At 40.7% G+C, this 23830-nt stretch overlaps 1 protein-coding gene across 2 annotated transcripts; it reads right to left on the minus strand.

The window, feature by feature from the left end:
* Positions 1 to 1664: 1664 nt before the first annotated feature.
* On the minus strand, positions 1665 to 18165 carry COIL (coilin). Of its 2 annotated transcripts, XM_060134651.1 has the most exons (7): positions 17913 to 18165; positions 9122 to 10226; positions 8912 to 8998; positions 8372 to 8419; positions 6383 to 6452; positions 3626 to 3714; positions 1665 to 1980 (listed from the first exon to the last, which is right to left on the minus strand). In XM_060134651.1, the coding sequence occupies exons 1-7, from the start codon at positions 18155 to 18157 to the stop codon at positions 1870 to 1872; spliced, it is 1755 nt and encodes a 584-aa protein (XP_059990634.1). In that variant the 5' UTR covers positions 18158 to 18165; the 3' UTR covers positions 1665 to 1869. The 2 variants fall into 2 exon arrangements, with proteins under 2 accessions (XP_059990634.1, XP_059990635.1); XM_060134652.1 differs by lacking the exons at positions 1665 to 1980; positions 3626 to 3714 and having other exon boundaries at positions 6419 to 6452; positions 8372 to 8473; positions 8909 to 8998.
* Between the last annotated feature and the right edge of the window lie 5665 nt (positions 18166 to 23830).

Consider the following 23830-nt stretch of genomic DNA (forward strand, 5'->3'; position numbering starts at 1 on the left):
CAGCTATACATATACATATATCCCCATATCCTTTTCCTCTTGAGCCTCCCTCCCACCCTCCCTATCCCACCCCTCTAGGTGGTCACAAAGCACTGAGCTGATCTCCCTGTGCTATGCAGCAGCTTCCCACCAGCCATCCATTTTACATTCGGTACTGTGTATACATCAATGCTACTCTCTCACTTCATCCCAGCTTCCCCTCCCCCGTCCCCTTGCCCTCAAGTCTGTTCTTTACGTCTGTGTCTTTATTCCTGCCCTACCACTAGGTTCATCAGTACCGCTTTTCAAAATTCCATATAGATGTGTTAGCATACGGTACTTATTTTTCTCCTTCTGACTTCGAGTCAGTGTTTTTGTTTTCTTCGGATAAATACCCACAAGTGAAATTGCTGGATCATATGGTAGTTCTACTTTTAATTTTTTGAGGAATCTCCATACTGTTTTCCATAGTGGATGTATCAATTTACACCCATAGTGCACAGGGGTTCCCTTTTCTGCACACGCTTTCCAACAATTGTTATTTCTTTTCTTTTTGATAAAAGCCATCCTAACAGGTGTGAGGTGATATCTCACTGTGGTTTTGATTTGCATTTCCCAGATTAGTGACGTTGAGCGTTTTTTTTTTCATGCACCTGTTGGCCTTTACTATTTGTCTTGTTTTCCAAACCCTAGAAAGAAAGCATGCTTACACAAGAAACCCAGTGCCAAGATTCCATCATTCGTGTTAATCTCACTCTTTCTGGAGTCATACCTCTCAAATCAATAAATACACACTTTGATACACATCAATGTCATGCAAATTAAAACTGGACAGCATCTCCTTTGGTCCAATAGCTCCCAAATCTAACAAACTCCATTGGACTAAACCTTGCAACACCAGAGTCTTTAGTCAAGGCAAACCTTGTTCCAGAAATTTTTAATCTTTTGCATTACTATAAAACAAGACAGCAATTTGCAAAACTCAACCGAACAAGATGACTCAGCACGGAAGTTTAGTTCAATATGATTTTATTTAAAATCTGCAAAGCTGAAGGAGGGATCTGATGTTTTGTGAAAAGAAAACAATTTTCACACTATATATTTTAAGCTTTTTAGTTCTGTGCTGAATAATAACAGAAAAGGAAGTTTCTGTTCACGATCCCAACTCCAGCACACTCAGCCAGGTGCTCGGGATTTGGAGCAAGATAACCCTGGTCTGAGCCCACAGTAAATCCTCTCCCCCGAGTGGAGCCCCAGTTCTTCCCCAGGCACACATACTTATTTCCACTGCTCTCCACAGGCCCTAAGAATCCTTCATTTTAAAGAAAGTTGGAAAGAGTATGAAAGGATTCCTTAACTCACTGCCTGCAATAAACCCAACTACTGGTTAACGCTTGACAATTACAAGTATAAAATACTTGAAATGTATAAGACGTTCCATATTGAATGGAACATCTTAAATGTTAAAAAATTAAGTCAAGTAACATGCTTTCACGTTTTAAAATATTACTTAATAAAACTTACTGAGACAAGAAATGCAGCACTTTTTTGTACTTGGTATTATAAACTCCTACTGACAATGGCTACTTGATGGTCAAACAAAATAAAAACGAGAAGAAACCATACATACTGCTTTATACACAAAGCCTGAAGAATGTCATGCCTGCTTTATACACAATGCCTGAAGAATGTCATGTTCTGAATTTTGTTACTAAAATTAAGCCTGCGGAAAAAAAAGAGGTCTAAAAAAGCAACACCCATGTTATTTTAAATGATGAGGTAGATTTTTTCCTATGCGGTAAAGATAACCAAAAATGCATACAACTCTCAAATTTTCTTTAAAAGAAAAAAAAGAAGTTCAAGTTATAGTCACTTTCACAAATAAGACATTTATAAACCATGAGGTGGAGAGATCATACTCAGGGAAGCTCCGCACTTTGTGTTACTTGGAGGTTCGATAATCAGTCTTGGATCAATTAATTCTCTCCAGAAAATGGTGATCTGAGGAAAAACAGAAAATATTCAGTTTAGAGACTTCATTTTGAGGTCGTATGACTTTTAGTCATTTAAAAAGTCAATTTCCATTTATGCAGAATGCTTGAAGACCTGGAGTAATTTGAGTCCCAGTAAACTCAGTTCATTTAGGGTGGAAGGTCTTGTTTACCTAGAATGCAGCTAAATTTTACAGTAAACATACTTCATCTTTCTTTGATTTAGAGCAGGGGCTGCATGGGGAGGGTAGCTGGTTACAAAGCGGTCAGGAGGATTTGCCCAGCAAGCCTCTGTGGAAAGGCAGCCCACAGACCTCCCGGGAGGCAGATGTGGCCCAGGAAGGTTATCACTATACTGCTGATGCCCTTTTGTGCAGCTCTGTAGTTCTTTTCCTGTGCTGCCTAAAAATAGGAGGTATTTCACATTTTATCAAGAGAAAGCAAAGCTAACATTGGCCATATGAATAATGAGAGCCATCTAGTGTCAAAAAAGGTAATTACAGGCCCTATTTCAGGCTGCTGCTTAGTGAGGCCTCCAAGAGGAAAGCCTTCAACGTTTAATTTTCCAATGTAGTTTCCAAGAATACATTTCTACAAAAAAGTGGGGCTGCATATATTGCAAATGAAGAAGTACAGGAGACTGGGCAACATCTGCTGAGCCTACCACAGACCCTAAAAATGTGCTTTTGGAGTAAATCCCTGAGTGGCATCTACCCCAAAGACAAAGCAAAACATACAGTCAGCTTAGGGTTTCCACAAATTCACATTTCAGATAAAACGTGACTCTGCAGTACTAAAACTCAGAATACTATCATAACATTTCAAGTATAAACACCTTAAGAAGTGGTTTCTTAACTATAAATTCTACTCACTTCAATGCTACCATATTCTAATGAGGCAGCCATTCCAGCAACTCTGCAAGTCTACAAAGCTCTAAACCATATACTTCCTAAAATGGAAATTTAAGGACTGAAACAAAATCAAAAGACAGATTCATCATTTCACGTCATTCTTCAAAACAACCTGTGCTGTTGTAAGTCAGAATCATGGTTAACGTTTGAGAGGTAGTAGTAAGTGCAAGGAGGTGTGATGGAGATTTCTGGAGGGGCTGCTCATGTGCTATTTCTTGATCTGGGTGCTGGTTACTACATGGGGTATGTTCATTGGTGAAAATCGCCCAAGCTGTACATTTATGTGTACTTTTGTTTTTAAAATGCTACTCTTTTCTACTGACACCCTTATAAAACTGTGATTTGATCTGATTTGATTTTGATTTTTGGCCATGCCTCATGGCTTGTGGGATCTCAGTTCCCTGACCAAGGACTAAACCAGGGCCATGGCAGTGAAAGCCCAGAATCTTAACCACTAGGCCACCAGGGAACTCCCAAAACTGATTTTATGCAACTGTACACTCTTAAATAAGACTTATTTGTGCATCTTGTCTTATAGGCTCTCTGACGTTCAAGATGCACCCTAACTTGGCACTTGGCACTGTCACAGCCATCCTGCAGGCACGACAGAGGTCCCCAAGGCTGAGATCCTTTATGATTTTAACACAGGCAGTTCAGGAAGCTTCAGTGTCCCCTTCCAGGCCACCAGTGGCCAGTCAAGAGAGTGGACGACCAAGGAAACCCCAAGAAGAGAAGCGCGCCTACCCTCTTCTCCTGCGTCACCGCGTACTCCACTACCTCGGCTCCATTTTCGTTGTGATAAACCAGATCAAACTTCCCAGGTTCTTTCACGGCTGAAAGCAGACGGTAGGAAGGAGAGACAGTAAGTCATTTCCCAGTAGTGAAATGTTCCTCTACAGGGAATTCATATCATTAGAAAAACAACCACAAACACACTGTCCATTGATGTGGAGGCTGGCGACACACATGAAAGTATGGAGTGCTCAGTGACGGGAGAGCCTTCGAAAACCCTGTATCAAAAGACAGGAGCTTCTCGGCTACTGATCAGTGACAATCTTTCCTTCATCAAAAAGAAATGAGCTTGATCCGCTACCACTAGTAATCCCAGAAAAGAACGTGTAACCACAAGATAATCCCCAAAATAGCTGGTATGTTTCAACAAGGGACGGTAATGTGAATTCTGCCAAGTCCTTATATCTTGCTGTATCCTCAGAAATCACACAGGCTTACTACTTGGTAATACAGCAGTCCTCACTTTACATGGTAGGGTGGGGCCGTTAAAGTGACCATGCAGGCTGAAATCATGCAAAACAATCTTAATCAATGGGAAAACTTATGATTGTCTCATGAGCTTTAAAATTTTTTGTCAAAACTTTAAAACCTTTACTGTATAGGGAAATGAAAAAAATACTACAACTGCTATTTATGTAGTACACGGATCTAATTTAAAACAGAAATACTGAGAATTAAAGTGTTCTATGTCTTTGTAAGAAACTTATCAAGGGTAGTTTAAGCAGTGCTCACCTTCTTGTCATGTAACCACAGTACAGAGTGAGAATCTTTTCTACGCCTTACATAACTGTCATACTCCTCTCAGTTTGTTATTCTTTGAGCTTTTAACGTCATGAAATAGCTCTCAGAGTTTCTTTTCCACAGTTTTGCGAAGTTTTTGCTGATGTCACTTCTAGGACATCCTCATCCCTTTCATCACAACCACTTTCCTCGTTGACGTCAAGAAGCTCACATAAAGCTCAATGTCAACATTCCCACAGTGAGCTACTTCTTCTACGATTTCACTTAAACTCGATTTGGATGTCACTTTTAGCATTATCACTTTTTGTTTCTTTGTTGTGCTTTCATCTTTGTTGGCCAATTCCCTATTTCAATTATCCATTTTTGTAAGGTGTTACGTGGATTTACCACTGAGAGACAAGGAAGCAGCACAACTACACACTTTGCTGTGTTATGGGAATTGAGTAACAGATGCACAGTGACCAACCACCAACAGACTTTGAAAGAAGTGATGTGACTTGTACTAATCATATAGCCATGTGTTATTTATGCAGTGATTTGTGGACGGGAGAGCTAGCGGTACTCTATACAGTTACTTACAGTTAAGAGTTACATACCAACGTCACCGGGGAGCTGGTTTTATTTAACTAAATCATGGTAACTGAAATTGATGTATATTAGAAACATGCAAAGTACTACCTGTACTTTTGCTAGAAAACAGATAAAGTGTTTCCTGATGCTCCCAAAAAGAAAAGTTCTAATTGGATGTCATCACTGTCAATCACCTGACAAGAAGTGATCAGGCTGTGTCCACAAAATTTGATCATGGACAAACCTCTGTCCACCATTCCAAAGAAGGGGGATTTCTTCAAATGAAACCTAATCAGAAGAAAGCTGGAAAACCAGTGGAAGGTGTGTGTGTGTTTGTGTGTGTGTGTGTGTGTCTGTGTGCGTGTGTCTGTGTGTGTCTGTGTGTGTGTTTTCTGGCTGCACTGCATGGCTTGTGTGATCTTTGTTCCCCGACCAGGGGTTTCTCTGAAAAACCTTTTTGAATGATTTCTGTGTACTGGAGTTTTGAATCTTTTACTCACTACCTTATTTAAACACGAACAGAAAATAATCAATTCCTTAGAGTCTGCTAAAGAAAAAGACATCTCCTCTACTCCCTGGCCAGGGACCCCTGCAAACACAACCCCAGTTAAGCCATATACAGTAAAAGCCCTCTTATTCCAGGATTTCAGAACCAATAATGGGTGGGGTGAATCAGGGATAAAGCAGGGAACCATTTAAAATAATGTGTGAGCGTGTGGATACACTTATACTTTAGACATTTTATTTTGACTTAACACACAGAAGTATGTTCATTTGCCAATCTTTTGAAACAGAGCTAGCAGGTCTTATGAGTCCACCAACTAGAGCTGTCTTTCTTTTATAAATCATATCCTTAATGTATATATGTAATTTCCACAATTTTTGAGTTTTGAGGGTTTTTTTTAAAGTGATGCAAGAATGAATAATAATAAAAAAAAGAACACAAAAGCTAGCAACACAATGTAAGTGTAGAATCGTCACAGATTTTTACCAAATTCCTCCCAATCTCTTATAGCTGACCCACCACATATAATTCAAAAGCAAATTTTTCAGTAACAATCCTGAGTCAGCATTCAACTTAGGTTTCACAGACATAATTTTTTTTGCCATCAATTTTCATCAATTTATGTAATTTTATGAAATTACATAACTACAGTAACAAGAACAACTCGCCTAACAGCTCTGGGAACAAACCCAACAACTCTTAGTAGACACGCATCTCCACTTGTGGGAGTGCAGCACCCATCCTCCCGGCCCCTCTGTGCTGACAGAGGTATGCAGAGCGCCAGGCAGCCATGGGGGCCAAGGAAGACGGCAGCGCCTGTGTGTGAAAGCTGTTTAGAAACCAGTGTAGATGTGAAGAGCCTACATTGCCAAATTCTTTTCTAGAACACTCACCAGGTAAAGATGAAAGAATTTCTATATCTACTTGCTGGGTCTCCGGATTATGGCTTAATATTTTTCCTTCCTTTCAAAAACAAAAGTTCAAGTCAAAAATCAACATGTCAACTATTACGAATATACTAAAGCCACTGAATCGCACAATTTAAAACAGTTAAATAGTGAGTTTTGTTATGTGGGTTTTATCTCAACAAAAAAAGTTTTTAAATAAATCAACATGCATTTGAAATAGAACTCCCACATACCAAGCCAGCATTTCCCCTGGTCTCAATCATCCCAGGAGCAGGTACCAAACAGGGACAGCCCCTATAGCCAACAGCCTGCTACTTATTCAGACTAGCTGATCCTAAGCTGTCTCCCTCACCCTGCCTTGCCTACACCAAGGAAACCCCGATAAAAGCTCCTCCCTCCTGCTTCTGCCTCCCAGCCACAACCAGGTGCTGTCCCCCGTGGTCCTGCCTGGTGTGGCATCCCCCTCTTCTCTCGGGAAATGTAAGTAATAAATTCCTTTCTCAGTAGCACTGACTTCTCTGTGTCATCACTCAGTCACCTCCATAAATTAAAATTCCACGGATACAAATGAGACAGGTTAGAGGCTGAGGAGACTACATTCTTTGAAGGTAGATTTGACTTTTAAAGACAAGCTTAATGAATAAAGCCAATGATCTAGCTGGATAAAAGTACTTGACATCAAAGCAAAAAAGTGATACTGATTTTCACCCTTGAAACGGTTTTGAAAGCAACTTCAAAAAAGTTCTAAAAACACTGGGAAATAAAGTAAGCAAATAGCTTACCAAGATGATAACTATAATGACGAACATCCATTTAATATGAGTTTAAAAAAAATCAATATCATCTAGAATCAACAATCGGTAGAGGCCGTGGGACATACCAATTCATGTTTATCTCCATTTCCTCATGTACCACAGAATTGAATTAGTCATCTATGGTAGGGTGAAAAAACATCCTGGTTTGCCCAAGACAGGTCCATTTACATTTCCTTTCAGTATAATTATTAATACAATATTCACTTTTTTCACTCACAAGTGTTCTGATTTATATAAGTTATGTGGTCACCTATATTAAGGGGCTAAGATGAAAAAGATGATAAAACACCAGTTACCCAGAACTAACCAACCAAATCCCTTCATGAACTGATTCTTCTTCTAGCCTGCTTTTGAAGAAAGATTCTTACCAAGATTTTAAAAGGCTACCTAGGGATCAACTCAGATTGAATCAAATCTTCTTATACCTTATCCGTATCACTATATTATACGTTATAATATTATACGTTATATATTAACGTTATCAATTATTCCCTTAAAAAAATGGACTTACATTCTGAATCTCACATCAAAATAAGAAAGTATGCATTTTAACAAGATTTTCAGCAAAATTTTGAATGGGTGAGAAAGGGAAGGAAACATGTAATTACTGATTGAGTCAAACTTTTACTGAACTGTGATAAAGTTCATATGCCAACATGAAGTCCCATACAAATATTCAGTGAGTAAATTCCAAAGACAGTATTTGTGAACTACCAGTGGTTAACTGGTAAAGCAAAACAAAACATATTAGATGATAATAACCAGTAGTAATTCACAAATATATGAAGTAGATTCCTATGCTGAAAATAATCAAATTTTCTGGCTGAGAGCTATCTATTTTTCTCTTTCAAAGTTTAGGATCATGGGAGAGGGGTACTCAAATAACTTTGTGTATCTAAGCTGATTAGAAATAAATGAGTAATAAAAAAAAATTAAAATCGTCATTCTCATTCTATATTCTTCCCAAGTATTAAGAAAAATAACATTGGGAGACTTCAAAGTGATACTATCAAAAAGTTTACATTTTGAAAATATTTTTTCTACTTTATGACATTATTTACTCCATAAAAATCCGTATTATCCATATTAGCAGTATTAAACATGACTTTAGCTTCTTTAATATACTGACGTTTGATTATTTTAAAATAAAGAACCTTACCTTGTAGTCAGAAACATCAGGAGAATAATCGGATGTTAGTTCCAAAAGCTAAAAAAGAAGAAAAAAACTCACAAATACACATGCCCTGTGGCTCCTTTCCCCTACTCCTGAGAAAACAAAACACACAATATTGGGGTGCCCACTCCACCTCTCTGGGAGCCCTACCATGAGCCTGTGGCAAAACAGGGGTTCCAGTAGGAAAGTTTTTTTGGGGGTTTTGGAGGCTTTTGGGGTGATATGTAGAGGCTTTTTTTATTGAGCACTTGCTACGTTCCAGACACCAGGCTGAGCCATTTCTACTCATTCAGAAAACAATTACTAGGCACCTACTACATGCTAGGCAGGAGAACACGAAAGATATGATCCAGGAAGAGTTATTATAAATATGATTTAATATAAAGTAGTTTAATAAATTTATTAAATTTTATTAATATATATTAAATTATAAATATAAATGTAACCTGACATGTTAATGAGTAAGTTTATTTAGGGGGGAATAATCTTTTTTGTTGTAACTATTGTTGTTTTTTAAAAATATACCTTAAATGCAATCTTTTCTCCAACTTGAGGGGCAGCTGCTAAAAGCGGTAAGAGACTGTAGTCCTTCTTGTGTGTCTCTATGGGATTCTGAAAAACAGTATTAGTCATGTGATTTTGTTACTAGTGAGAAACTGTGAACCCATGACATCAATTCCAGAAACACTACATGAGGAAAGGGGAAGAGGTAAACTCACAATAAATAACACTTACCTGGATAACAGTAGATGAGTTTGTCACCATTTCATTCAACTGCTGTTGCTTCTGATAATCAGCATTTCTATTTAAAACACAGGGAACAGCATGCCCTCGTCCTCGACCTCTGCCCCGCATACCCCGACCCCTCGCTCCCTTCCAAGAAAGAAGGTCCTCTCCCCTACTCCAACCTCTTCCCAAAGTGATGGGGAGAGTCACATTGGGAGGAGGACCAAGGGCCTGTCTGCCACCATTTGAGTCCGACTGCTTCCATCCAGCAGCATTTGGAACCTGTGAGGATGGCCCTGGACAACGTTTTCCTGCAAAGAGACCTACAGTCTTTAAGAAATCTGCAGTACACACCGGGGTACTCTTTGACATCACACATTGGTTATCTGACTCTGAACTAGAGTCTGAACTAGAAGATGATGTTCTGGAGGTCTTGCCCTTGATGGGGGTAGAGGTAAAACCAGTATTTGCAGCCCCTTTGTTTGCAGTTGTGGTTTTCATAGAGGATCCTTCCTTTGATACTTCAGTCGAGATTTTCTCTGGGGAATGTGTGACCTCCAAGATGACATTGCTGAGACCATCACTGGTTGATTCATGATAAGACTCAGACTCTGAGGAGTCATCGGGACTCTCTTTTGTAGGAATGCTTGGGCCACCTTTTCTTTTGGCTTTCACAAGGCTGTTTCTAGCAGCAGGACCTTTTGGAGGACTGTACTTCAGGATGGTCCACTCTTTCACTGACTGTGCTTTAGAAGACTTGGGAGTCTTTGCCTGCTTTTTATATTCACATTTCTCCGTTTTCTTTGGTGATTTTCTTTCGGTCTCTCCACCATCAGCATCCACTACACCACATGTGGCTTTCTTTTTCCTCTTGTTTTTTTTACTCACACTCTGATCTGTGACAGCTTTTGGTTCTAGATCCAAAGTCTTCTCACTGTTATTGTTCTCATGCCTCTTCCAACGCTTCTTTGAATTTTTGTAATCTAGTTCGGTTTCTTCATCTTCCTCCAACTTAAATGCCCGCTTCTTTGCTTTTCTAGGTAATAAACGAGTACTATCACCATTGTTAACTGTTACAGGACTCTCAGCAACTCCTCTCTCTTCTAATTTAACTCTATCAAAAGAACAAGAGAGAAAGCTTTAGTAAGTAATTCATAAGTATGTCTCCAGGATGTAGTTATATACTAAGAGGACTGCAGACTGTCACTGTCATCAGGCAATGAAAAAATGTCAAATCGCTTAAGGACAAAAGACTCTTTTTAACAAAATGGCCTATATGGCATCACTTACGGTCAACTTTCAAATGACTAATTTTATTGATTGATCAACTACTGCATCCTAAACATTTCCTATAGATTTTCTCTAATCTAAACACGACCATGAAGTAAGTATCTTTCATTTTAAAACAGATCACAAAATTATGGTTCAGACAAGTAACTGCCCAGGATCCACAGCTAATAAGCCACAGAAATAGGATTCAAACCTGTTTGTGTAACGTCAACGTCCACAACCTTTCCACTACGTTATACGCCTGCGCTAAATGGTGATGATGCTAACTATCCGTTTTGGGTTTTAACTGTAAGCTACTATTTTAAAAATCAGATTTCATTTTTATTTTGTTTAAATTTAGGAAAACACCGACCATTTATAACTTATGTTCTCTGGGGTACTGACAGCCATCGTAAAATTCCAAAGCATTTGGTGATTATTGATTTTATGTGCCAACTTGACTAGGCCCTGGGGTGACCAGATATTTGGTTAAACATTGTTCTGGGCATGTCTGTCAGGGTGTTTCAGGATCAGATTAACATTTGAATTTGTACACTAAATAGACTGCCTTTGTGAGCAGATGGTCCCAGTGTGAATGGCCCTCACCCAATCCCCTGAAGGCCTGAACGGAATAAAAGGCTGAGCAAGAGGGAATCCGCTTTCCCTGCCTGCCTGTCTTTGAGCTGGGACGTCAGAAGAACTTCTGCCTCAGACTAGGAATCAGACTGAAACACACCATCTGCTTTCCTGGCCTTTGCACTTGGGCCGGAACTTTATCATCAGCTTTCCCAGGTCTCCAGCTTGCCGACTGCAGATCTTGGGACTTCTCTGTCTCCACAATCTCATGAGTCAGGTCCTTATAATAAATCTCATTTCTGTACCTAGAGCTATGTCTATGTCTATATCTATATCATCTCCTATTGTTTCTGTTTCTCTGGAGAACTCTGACTAATATACAGTTCATCCAAAGTCATTTCACTACAGTAAAGGAATTCTGTTCCTCCATGAACCGGCAACAGCTAATTCTAATAGGCACATCCCAGTGACAGAGAGCTGAGTGAGTGTCGTCAATGTCAAGCACATAATGGGTGTTTAAAAATGCCTGCTGGGGCTTCCCTGGTGGCGCAATGGTTAAGAATCCGCCTGCCAATGCAGGGGACATGGGTTCAAGCCCTGGTCCAGGAAGATCCCACATGCCATGGAGCAACTAGGCCCGTAAGCCACAACTACTGAGCCTGCACTCTAGAGCCCGTGAGCCAAAACTACTGAGCCCACATGCCACAACTACTGAAGCCCACAGGCCTAGAGCCCGTGCTCTGCAATGAGAAGTCACTGCAATGAGAAGCCCACTCACTGCAACAAAGAGTAGCCCCCGCTCACCGCAGCTAGAGAAAGCCCATGCACAGCAACGAAGACCCAATGCAGCCAAAAATAAATAAATTTATTTTAAAAAAATGTCTCCTAAAAACATACATTATTCTTTCAATACATTTACATCCAGCTGTATCTTTCATCAAGTACTTTTAGTGACCAGGGAAAGATGTGGACAATCATATTTGAAAATAAAGTACAGGGCTTCCCTGGTGGCACAGTGGTTAAGAATCTGCCTGCCAATGCAGGGGACATGGGTTCGAGCCCTGGTCCGGGAAGATCCCACATGCCGCGGAGCAACTAAGCCCATGCGCCACAACTACTGAGCCTGCGCTCTAGAGCCCGGGAGCCACAAGTACTGAGCCCACGGGCCTAGAGCCCGTGCTCCGCAACAAGAGAAGCCACCGCAATGAGAAGCCTGCGCCCCTCAACGAAGAGTAGCCCCCACTCGCCACAACTAGAGAAAGCCCGCACGCAGCAACGAAGACCCAATGCAGCCAAAAATAAATAAATTTATTTTTAAAAAATAGAAAATAAAGTATAATTGGTGAGTAATAAGATAGATTATAGGCATTCTTTAATTTTTTTTAAGGTATAGTAATCCTGTGGATTTATCTCAATGTGGTAGTTGAAAAAAATCCTCAATTATTCTTCAGAATACATAAAATACACAGACACATACAAGTGAAGATAAAATAAAAGCTACTGATACCAGGAGTAGGATGAAGAGAGAAATAAAACTCTGAAAGAGCAGGGACTTAAATAAAACTCACTACCCCCTGTTCTCAGCTGTGGACCTTGGCACCTAGCAGCAAGAAAGTAATTCTTAAACAGGCAAAAGCTAGTTTGGCATCCTGTGAATCTAAGAACTACTTAGGAACTTCCAGGATATGGAACTTTCCATAACATTCTTGATTAATTTGTTTTCACCTGTAGCAATGCTATGATTCAAGTTTCAATTCTGAGATGACAATTAGTACCAAACTTTCCATCACACTTTGAAAATGGATGCAAGACCTTCTGTTCAGTCACTGTGGTTCATTAATTCACTGGAACACTGCACGTGCTGCATCCCGTGTAGGCAGGACCCCTGGCTTTCAAAGGAGCCTACAACAGCATTATGCTTTCAAGAGCAGCTCCTGTCATCACCTCACCCATCCTGAAGATCATGGATCTGTGGACACTTGACCTGTGATTGCTGCAGCCTCGCTACCTGCTACTCCTGAAGAGAGTAATTTCAGTTTGGAGCATATTAAGACTGAGAAACAAAACACCATCCAGAGAACAAGAAACGTTTCACCTGGGTCTGCTCAGTTACCATTCTTTTCAGGGTGGACACTTTCCCTGGCAATGTTCTTCATTTCCCCACTTGGATCACAGACAACAAATGTAACTGTCCTTTTACAAACAGAAGTGAATGTAGCTGTCCTTTTACAAAGAAAAGTGAATTACCTGTATAATTAGCAATGAAAGAGATTTGATCCCAAGAAATGTTTAAAACAGACTCTCCACTGTTCATTCAAACTCTTTGCAGGGCAAACTGGGCACTAGTATCAAAATGCAAGGTATTCCCTTTCAATTTGCAAGTTCACCTCTAGGATTCTATCATACATAAATACAGACATGCCCATCTGCACTGCCTGACACCTCCCCACTCCCACTAGTCATTGCCTGCCAAGGCCAAAGTGACTGGATTCAAATCCTTCTTCTGCCTTTAGTTAAAAATTTAAAATATCATTACCTCAACTTTTCCCATCTGTACAAATGGGGGTAACAGTAATAATTATAGTACTCAGATGAGCTATCATATATATTTAGAGCCGTGCTGGGCTCAGAGCAAGTGCTATCTAAATGTTAGCTCTAATTTTTATTAATACAGTGAATGTTGTTAGTCCTCTGAGGGCAGGAGTTGATGGGTTTTTAATGAACTTGTCCCATCAAATGGAGGTGAAATTCAACAAAGAGGGTGAAAGCAGGGACCGGCAATCTCTTTGGGTCCCACCTGTTCCCTGCAGCCTCCCTCCTGCCTAGCTGCTGCTTGCAGTGCCCTGCATTACCACCTTCAGAGAAGTAAGTTACCTGACCAAGGGCACACAGCTAATGAGTCATAGAGCCAAGATTTGAATCCAGGGTTCTGATTCCAGGCCCTGAGCTCTTAATCACTCTGCTCTCTTACCTTTCGCACAATACTGAACAAAAGTAACTCATATATTTCTGGCATAAATACAGACCTGTACAACTCTTCTGGAGGCCAACTTGACAGTATTTATCAAATTTTAAAATTTGACCAAGGAGTACCCCTTCTGGGAATGTATCTTACTGAATCATTGCCCAAGTACACAAAGATATAGAAGAATACTCACCACAGCATTATGTAACAGTGAAAACCAGATGACAACTGCCAAGGGCTGAATGTTTTGGTGTCCCCCCCAAATTCATATGTTGAAATCCTAACCCTCCAATGTTATGGTGTTAGGAGATGGGGCCTTTGGGAAGTGATTACATCATAAGGGTAAAGCCCTCATGAATGGGATTAGCGCCCTTATGAAAGAGACCCCCAGGGCTCCCTAGTCCCCTTCTACCATGTAAGGACACAGGAAGAAGGTACCATCTGTGAACCAGAAAGCAAGCCCTCACCAGACCATAAGTCTGCCAGCACCTTGATCTTGGGCTCTTTGGCCTCTAAACTGTGAGAATTAAACTTCTGTTATTTATAAGCTACCCAGTTTATGGTATTTTTATTATAGAAGCCCAGTCAAACTAAGATTACCACCTAAAATGTCCATTAATAAGGGGCTGGTTAAATAAATTAACATGGCCATGCAAAGGAATAATATAGCATTTAAAAAGAATGACGTAGCAATTGCATCACATATCGTATATACTAAAATGAAAGATACCCAAGATACGTTAGGTTAAAAAAAGTGAGGTGCAGGAAAAATGTATATTATAATGACATGTGTATTTAAAGAGTGTAAGTATATATGTTTGCATATGTATGGAAAAGACACTCCAAATTTAACTGAGGATACTTCTGGAGAGTGGGGTGTAGGAAGAGTACGTGAGAAAAGAAATAAGGGATTCTGTACCCTGAACTATTTTGAAGTATAATTGTTTTTTAACAATAAGCCTTTTTGTTTGCTTTGTTTTAATAAAAGAATATGTTTCAATGTTCCACAATGAAAGCAGTCCAGGCCTAACTTCCACTGGTCTCTGTTCACCCACGGGCATTGGACAAACACACTCCTGGACATGAGAGAAGAGCTCTCAGTATTCTATATCCCCCAAACCATCAGCACGCTACAAAACGAGACTGAGCGTCAAGAGACCCAGAGCTGCACAAGGAGCGGCAGCCTTAACGGCAAGTATCTTCTTTGGCTCCCGAGGTTTCAGGAAACCAAACTGCCCTCAGCCTGGCTCAGACGCTCTGTCTTCTTCACTCCCACTGCCAGCCTCACAGACATGTCAAGAGGGGCTTGGCTGGCTATCCAAGGAGCCACTGATCACAGCAACATGAAATGAGAGCTCATCTCTAATGTTCAGCATTTAATAATCAGTATTAAATGCCGCAGAGTCAAAAGAGTGACAGAGGAGAGAAGGCATTCTGTTTCCTCACAGAATGACTCTTCAACAGGGAGATCTCACTCCAGCTGGTCGCTCTCCAGGTGCTGCAGCCAGGCCTCTGTGAAGCTCTCTTCAGGGGGTGTTATGGGATGTACTGTGTCCCCTCAAAATTCTTATGCTGAAGCCCTAACCCATAGTAGCTCTAAATGTGACTGTATTTAGAGACAGGGCCTTTAAAGAGGTAATCAAGTTAAGATGAGGCCGTTAAGAGCGGGGCCCTAATCCAATCTGACTGGTGTCCTTATGAGAGAGAAAATCTGGACACACAAAGAGACACCAGGTCACGTGCCTTTTTCTGAGAACAGAAAAAAGGTCATGTGAGGACACAGTAAGAAGAGAGACACCTACTAGCCAAGCAGAGAGGCCTCAAAAAGAAACAAAACTTGCCAACACTTAACCTTGGACTTCCAGCCTCCAGAACTGTGAGAGGGAAATTTCGGTTGCTTAAGCCTGTGGTGTTTTGTTAGAGCAGCCCTAGCAGATGGATGGGGCTCCAGGCAAATGGGAGCACTTCCTCCTCCCAGGGGAGATGGAGACCGCCTTGAGGAGCTCCACGTTAGCAGGCTGGGGGCAGAGGAAGTCAGATTCTGGGGGCTCAAAAGAAGGGGCTGTGAGGAAGTGGCCATGGCACACAAGTGTGGAGATGCTCGCGCCTCCAGGGCTAGTTCTCAGGATTCCCACAACCAGGCTCCGCTTCTCCTCATGGGAGCTCTCTCAGCACTCCTGGCAATCCCAACAGAATTCTTCTGCTGGTCAAACTCATCCCTTCACCAAGTCAGGGTAGCTTTTGCCTCCACAACTGTACGAGGTTATCCAACCTTCAAGGTACTGTGAAATTCCCTGACCATTTGTGTTCCACGATGATCTCTTCTTTTCAACCATCTTCTGCACTTAGCAGCAAAACCTGGTATGATTATCCAGTCAGATAATTATCCACTCCACATGACACAAGAACATAATATACAGAAACACAAAACTAGTTATTTTGGTCTACTCCAACAATATTGGGTATCTTTGAGAAAAGAAACTGTTTTCTTCTTTAGCTCTGAAGAAAAGTGAGTCTGTCAGGGGAAGACAGAGAATGACTATGGACATGAAACCACGAAAACATACAAAACTTTTCCAAATTCAACTTTTTCCTAAGGTCTGCCCCATTTACCACTGAAGCTAGCTGCAGAGGTATTTCTTGCCATATGCAATTGTGCATTCTGGTGTTTAGGAGGAATTCTGCCTGCCATTGTGCTGTATTTATTTCCCATAACAGCTTTCATGGTTTGCTTTTGACACTGTTGACTTCATTATAAAGAGTCTAATTTCCAGACAATTCATTAAATGAAGTATAACTGCAGTTAGCCATCAGCAAGTTATTAATTCATTAGACAGGAGATAGATGAGAAAGTAAACTTAACAGGAGAGGATGCAGTCCTTACAACGGCAATATTTAAATAGTCCCTGAATTGCAGAGAGAATGGAGATCTATTTCACAGTGAATAAAAAGGAAAAAGACCTCTTTTTGAAACTTGGATTATTTCAAATTGTCACTGGAAACGCTAAACGTTATTAGTAAATCAGTGTTCCTGCTTTTAAAAGAGAGAACGACACGCATATGCTCAAAGATGTAGCAGTTGTTCCAAGTTAAATTCCCTGATGCTCTGAAGAAATCTTATGAATCTGACATACTCTGGGGAAACGAATATTCAACATGCCACAAATGGCAAGCAGAAGTAAGTAACCTGGTTCACAACTCTAGAATTTTTTTCACTGTAGATGAAGCTTTTAAAAAGAAGCCCTGAATAAATCAGTCCAAGATATGAATCCGAACTGAAATCGTGTCTTACCATTTTATTGAGATAAATCAGCCACACGTGAGCAATTTACACCACAACCGCTCCTTGATACTCATCTCAGTATCATCTTTTAAAACTTCCAAAAGCATATTTAAAACTATTTTGTTTCCCAATTCACAACCCAAAAGGTTCCAAACACCTATTTAAGAGAACCCAGGTGAGACACTGAATGACGCCCACCAGTCCCAGCGGGTATTGCAGGAGCTCTGAGATTGGACACGCTGCAAGCGGTGAAGAAAACATGACTGCGGGTCCGTTTGCTTGGGTCTCCGGCACCTGACCCTGCGAACTGCCAGGGGAAGGCCGGGTCTCAGGCACGCCCGGCACCCCGCGCACCTAACACAGTGCCCGGCTAAGTGAGCGCTTGCTCAGTCAAGGCTGGAAGAAACGCGGGCCCTGCCCACACCCAAGATCAGGGTTTTTCCAAGTGTGGTCCACCAACCTTCTGCATTAGAAGCTTCCCGGGGAAAGATGCTAGTTACAAGGCAGACTCCTGAGCCCCAAACCTGACTGGACCAATCAGAATCTCCGGGGTTCACGGAAGTGCAGTTTGACAGCCCCCCCCAGCTCACCCCGACCCTCACCCGGACCCACACCCACACGCGGTCTCCAGACGCCGGAGGCGCCCCCGGACGTGCGCAGGCTCGTCCCCGGCGCCCCACCGCCGTGCCCCCATCCCGCCCGCGCACCTGAGGCAGTCGTTGTCTCGTACCAGGCGCGCACTCTCGGCGGGGGGCAAGAGCCCCCCCTCCAAGTAGAGGCCCAGGAGGGCCCCAGAACTGAAGCCGAAGCGCTGGCGGATGAGACTGATGAGATCCGTGACTACTCGGCATCTGTTCAAGTCGATGAGAAGCCAGAAGGACGTGCAGTGCGGGGTGGCTGGCGGCGGGTAATCAAATTGAAGGCGTAGCCTAACCGTCTCGGAGGCTGCCATCTTGCTCGATGCGCAACGGAAGCCGAGAGACTCCACGGGGCCGCCGAGAGGCGTGCTCGGGGCCCGCCCCCTGGAGCCTGTTAACGGGTGCCACCTGTTGGTGGCAAACGGCTGCTCCAGGCTTTGTGAATGACGAGAACGCGGAGCGGGATTGATTCAGGTCCGCTCAAGACAGGGCTAGGGAAGAGAATAAGCGAAATGCCTTTACTCCTTTCCTGCTGAGCCCTACGTAGGGTCCGAATTTAGGCAACTCTCTAGATAAACAAGCACTGCTCAGCTGTGGTCTTCTTCTAAGATATTTGCTCATATACATAAAATAATTTCAAAAACGTAACTCCCAATGCATCTAGTTTACAAAATGTTTCATCATACAGAGTTGCAAAAGATGTAATTCCTAATGTATTGTAAATATTGACATTTTAAAATAAAACCATTAATCACTCTTTTAAAAGTATTCAGTGGAATTTAAATACCTTAGCAGTTTAATACCTACCACCATGCAAATTTTAAAATATAAAAAATAGTCCTCTTATTAACTCTTAGGTAAGTGAATCAGAAGTTTTACATCACTTGAATTTCCATTCCATTTCTTCCGCATAGTATATTAACTCCTTTAGTTTTCATCACAAAGGTATGAATTATAAGCTATTATTATTCCCATTTTGAAGATTAAAAAAACCCAAAAAGTTCAGAGAGGCTAAGTAACTTCCCCAGGGTCACTGGACTAAGTACGTGGCTAATACCTTGCAGTCAGTAGATACGTTTAAAAAAGTTTTTTTTTAAGTTTTATTTTCCTGTGACCCTAATGCTCTAGGTCTTCTGGATTGAGTTATTACTATTATTAGAGGTACACAATTGATCAAAATAGCATAAAACGCCACACATTTTGTTACATAATTATTAAACGGAGAAAATAAAATGGACATGGACCATATCTATTAATAAAATAAATGGAGGTCTGTGTGGTTTTTTTAATTAGTCCAAGTCTCTGTGAATGGATATTGCTAAATGAGACAGGGCTCCCCATCAAACCTGGACCTATTTTTTGTTTTTATAGATGTGACGCCCTGAGAAAATATGTTCATTTGTGTAAGTAGACAAGAATGGAAGGACTTATGTTATTGGCTATATCAGTCAATTCCTTCAAACTCTTTCCAACTTACATGCTAAAATCACCTAGAGATCGTTCGTTAAAAATTATTTTCGGTACTCTTTCAGTCAACAATTCAGTTAGGTTCAATAATGTTAAAAACAAAGAATTGGGAATCACCTGACTTTCAAAGAAAGTGTTTACCCAGTCGCTAGAGTTGTTCACTTTCGCAATATCTGGGAAGGCTCTACTAAGATTTAAGTGATTATTATACCACTTACTTTTACAATTAGAGATGCCTTGTCTATGGCGCTAAACTTAGATGAAACGGGGGTAAAAATGACAATTCATAAAAATGGGGATTATGATCAAAGACCTGTATATTGATGACAGATGGATAGAGAGATGGGTGATTATATATAAATCATCCATATAAAACTCTTACATATAGATTTATTAGCAATTTAATCTGATAGTTGAAATCAATTATGTTTATAAATATTCATTTGATAGAATTGGAAGAGCATATCAACATCTAAGAAAGAAGAGTTAATCCCAATAAAATGAAGCTGGGTTCTCAAGTTCAGGGCATTGTTATATTTTTTGTATGAATGATTGCTGTCATGGACATGATTTACAGCAGAATCCACTACATGTTTCCCTAAAGTTAATCTAAATTTAATAATAGCTGGAGGAAACAAACAAGTACAGTAGGTGCTGTAAGGCTATGTGGATGGGGTCAGGAGGGAGAAAGACACTTTGAGAACAGAAACAGTGCCCAGGCGCATTCTCAGGCAATCAGCTGTAGGAAGGAGTCCCCGTGAAAGAAGGAGATGAACTGAATTCTCTTAAAACCACGCAGGCCTACCTCTCCTTAGAAAGTGCGTGTGACTCCTCAGGACACATTTACGCCCAGTTAGAAGACGGCTACTCCAAAACATGGAAGGTTAGCTAAGCTGTGTTTACCTGGCTAGTCTTGTTTCCTTTCTGGAGATGCGCAAAACACCACCATTCCCCCTATTATCGGGACCTCGAGTGTGTCCTCTGTGGTTTCTGGTGAGAAATCTGCTATCCTTGGAATTGTCTTTACTTTATAGGTAAGGTGTCAGTTTTCTCTGCTTTCAAGATTTTTTTTTTGTCTTTGGGTTTCAAAATTTTAATTATGCTGTGTCTTGGCATGGATTTTTTTAGGTTTATCCTGCTGGAGTTTCACTCAGCTTTGAGAATCTGTAGGTTTATATCTCATGCCAAATTTGGGGCATTTTCAGCCATTATTTCTTTGGGTACTTTTTCAGCCTCTCTTCCTAGGATTCCAATCGCTTAAACGTTAGGTCTCTTATTATAGTCCCACAGATTCTTGAGGCTCTTTTTTTTTTAACTTTATTTTCTTTCAGTTGTTCAGATTGTGAATTTTCTATTGTTCTCTTTCAGATCACTGATTATTTCCTCTCTCCCCTCCATTTTGTTGTAGAGTCCATCACTGAGCTTCTTACTTTGGTAATTGTATTTTTCAGTTCTAAAATTTCCTTCTGGTTCTCCTTTACATCTTCTATTCCTTTGCTGAGACTTTATATTTCCTTGCTGAGTCTTTCTTTTCTTTCATTCATTTCAACATGTTTATCCTGTCTGCTTTAAAATATTTGTCAGATAATTCTAACAACTCCATTATCTCCGTGTCGGCATCTATTAATTGTCTTTTTTTCAGTTTGAGATCTTCCTGGTTCTGGGTATGAAATTGAAGAAGTTGAAATCTGAACATTTTCATATTATGGTCTGAGATTCTGGATCTTGTTTATTCTGTTTTAGCTGTCTTTCTCTGACACTGCTCTGGTGGGGGAGGGGAGGTACGGCAGGTGGGGATTGAAGTCCAAGTTCCTTACCTGGGCTATGTTAACACCTGAAGGCGCAAGTGGCAGAGAAGCTCCTCCTTGCTGCTGCCACTGGTGGGAGTTCCCATCCTGGTTGACATGTAAGAATGGACTCGAGCAAACTCATTTGTCTCTGGTCCCTGATTTATTTTTATCTGAGTTTCGAAATTTGAGAAACAAGGTGCATTCTGATTCACCCCACATATAGAGTTGAATTCCTGTTGTTGCACCTACAGGATTTAAATTTAGAAACTGAAGCTGAAACTAAGGAGCATGAAAATAGCATTGGCTCCTGGGTTTTCCTCGCTCCTAAGAATGATTTCTAGTCCATTCCTTCTCTCATATTTTCCTGTTCTCACTCAGCTTTGTCAAGCACATTTATATCTTCCCTCCTCCTTGACTGGGGGGGCTTTGTTACGATTCCCTGCCTGCTATCATCCTTTTCGAGTTTTGGAAATAATTGCTATGGCGTTTAGTCCGGTTCCTTCAGGAAATTAGCCCTGAAGAAGAGAAAAAACACTTGTGTTGCAACTATGAAACAAAATTGCCTGCCCCCCCACCCCCCGCAGATCTGGTCATGTGATTGCGTGCCGAATCCTCTTCCCAGGATTCACACCACCTGCAGTGAATCCTGAATTAGTAGCTTGTCCGCAGTAGCTGCATTCTGATCCAGACCAACCGAGACCCCTTGTACTTTATTCTGCAACAATTCACTGCGAAGGCCTTTAACGAACCCCCAGGCAATGAGCCCCCATCAGCTTCTCAGACCTTTCCCCAACATATAATTTAAAAAATAAAGGATTGTTGCAAACACAGTTTTGAGATAAGTTTCTTCCAATCCTGTTGCCTCCCCCAAAGCTCTATTACATTTTTGATCTGTCCCGAGAGGACGAGTTTACATCACAGAAAATGCAAGTTCAAACTGAACCACAAGCACAAGCATCACCTTAAAAAATGTGCCTTTGCCACTCTCCATGAGAGAAAATTCCATTGGCTCTTCAGTCTTAACTCTCTTTTGCTGGTCTTTCTGCACAGTCCCCTTCTTTTCATCTATCTCGCTTCTTTCTCTCCTAGAAGGAAACCAAATTCCTCTCAAATTCCTGTGCAGCACAGTTTAGCAATTCTTTGTTGCCTTTGCTGATGCCCCTATACTCTCAGCTCCCACCTCCTCATGTCAAGGAACCAATAAGTTTTTTTTTTCTCATTATGGTTTATTACAGGATATTGAATACAGTTCTCTGTGCTATACAGTAGGACCGTGTTGTTTCTGTATTTTATATATAGTAGTTCGTATCTGCTACCCCCAAACTCCTAATTTATCCCTCCCCACACCCTTTTCCCTTTTTAATCATCCATTGGTTTTCTATGTCTGAGTCTATTTCCGTTTCATACATAAGTTAATTTGGGTCGTATTTTAGATTCCACGTATAAGTGATATTTGTCTTTCTCTTTCTGACTTACTTCAGTTAGTACAGTGGTTTCTAGGTCCATCCATGTTGCTGCAAATGGCATTATTTCATTCAAAGAGATATTTTTCTTAAACAAAGACCATTCCAGTTGTTGGGAGGAACTTTACTGCTGGCTCTTAGAATAACAATCTTTCACTTGGTTCCCAGGCGTGTTTTGTTGCTTTGATTCTAGTGATTATAAACTGTAAAGAAAAGGGGATATGTTAGTGTTTGCCCTCATAAAAGACCACCCAGTGTTGAAGGCCAGATTAAAATGGAGATTATAGTGCACCTACTCCCAGTGTGCTATACTTAACACCACCATTTATCTACACAGCCACTGTAAGTGACTCATTGGTGATTCTTGTGTCATAAGAGCATTTTGGGGGTTCCCTTGTTTGGTTAGCCTTTGCTTATATCGTCAAAAACTTAAACAGATGAAATAGTATGCATTTCAAGTCCTAAGGCATTTTAAGAATGGACTTCTACAATCCATCAGAGGTCTAGTCCTACTTTTTCCTAGCTTTTTCCTTATATTTTATTATAAAAATTTCCGGACACATATAAAGTTTGGAAAAAATATATAGTGAACACCCATATACCTGCCACCCATATTCCACCATTAACATCTTACTATAATACTTGCTTTATCACATATTTATCCATCTATTCATTGCTCTTTCCACCCATCATTCCATCGTATATTTTGGATACATTTTAAAGATTGCATACACTTCCTCCTAAACACTTCAAACCCATATGATTAACTAAAGGTGAAGTTTTGTTTACAATTTTTTCCTTTTCAAGCAAAATTTGTCTCTTATGAAACGAGCAAATCAAGTGTATGTTTGCTGAGTTTCGACAAATATATACATCTTTGTAATCCAAACACCTGTTACAAACAAGACAACAGGCCCCAAATGAAGTCACTTATGCTCAGCCCCACATCACCAAATCGAGACTTAATTACAGTTTTGGCTGTCCCAGAAATGGAATCTTAAACCAGTCCATCAGGATTTGCCTATTCAGCACCAGTTAATCTGCCTGAGAGACCCCTGCCATCCCGTAAAGGCAAGTAAACTTGCAATAACCAACCCACTTTTTTGTCTGTATAACTTCCTCATTCTGCTCCTTTCTACCTATAAAAGTCTTTCATTTTGTACATTGGAGATCCTTTCTATCTGCTAGGTTGAATGATGTCTGATTCATGAATCACTGAATAAAGCCAATAAGGTCTTTAAAATTTACTCAGTTGAGGGGACTTCCC

This window comes from Lagenorhynchus albirostris, chromosome 20 (genome assembly GCF_949774975.1).
Source record: "Lagenorhynchus albirostris chromosome 20, mLagAlb1.1, whole genome shotgun sequence".
NCBI classification, from domain to species: domain Eukaryota; kingdom Metazoa; phylum Chordata; class Mammalia; order Artiodactyla; family Delphinidae; genus Lagenorhynchus; species Lagenorhynchus albirostris.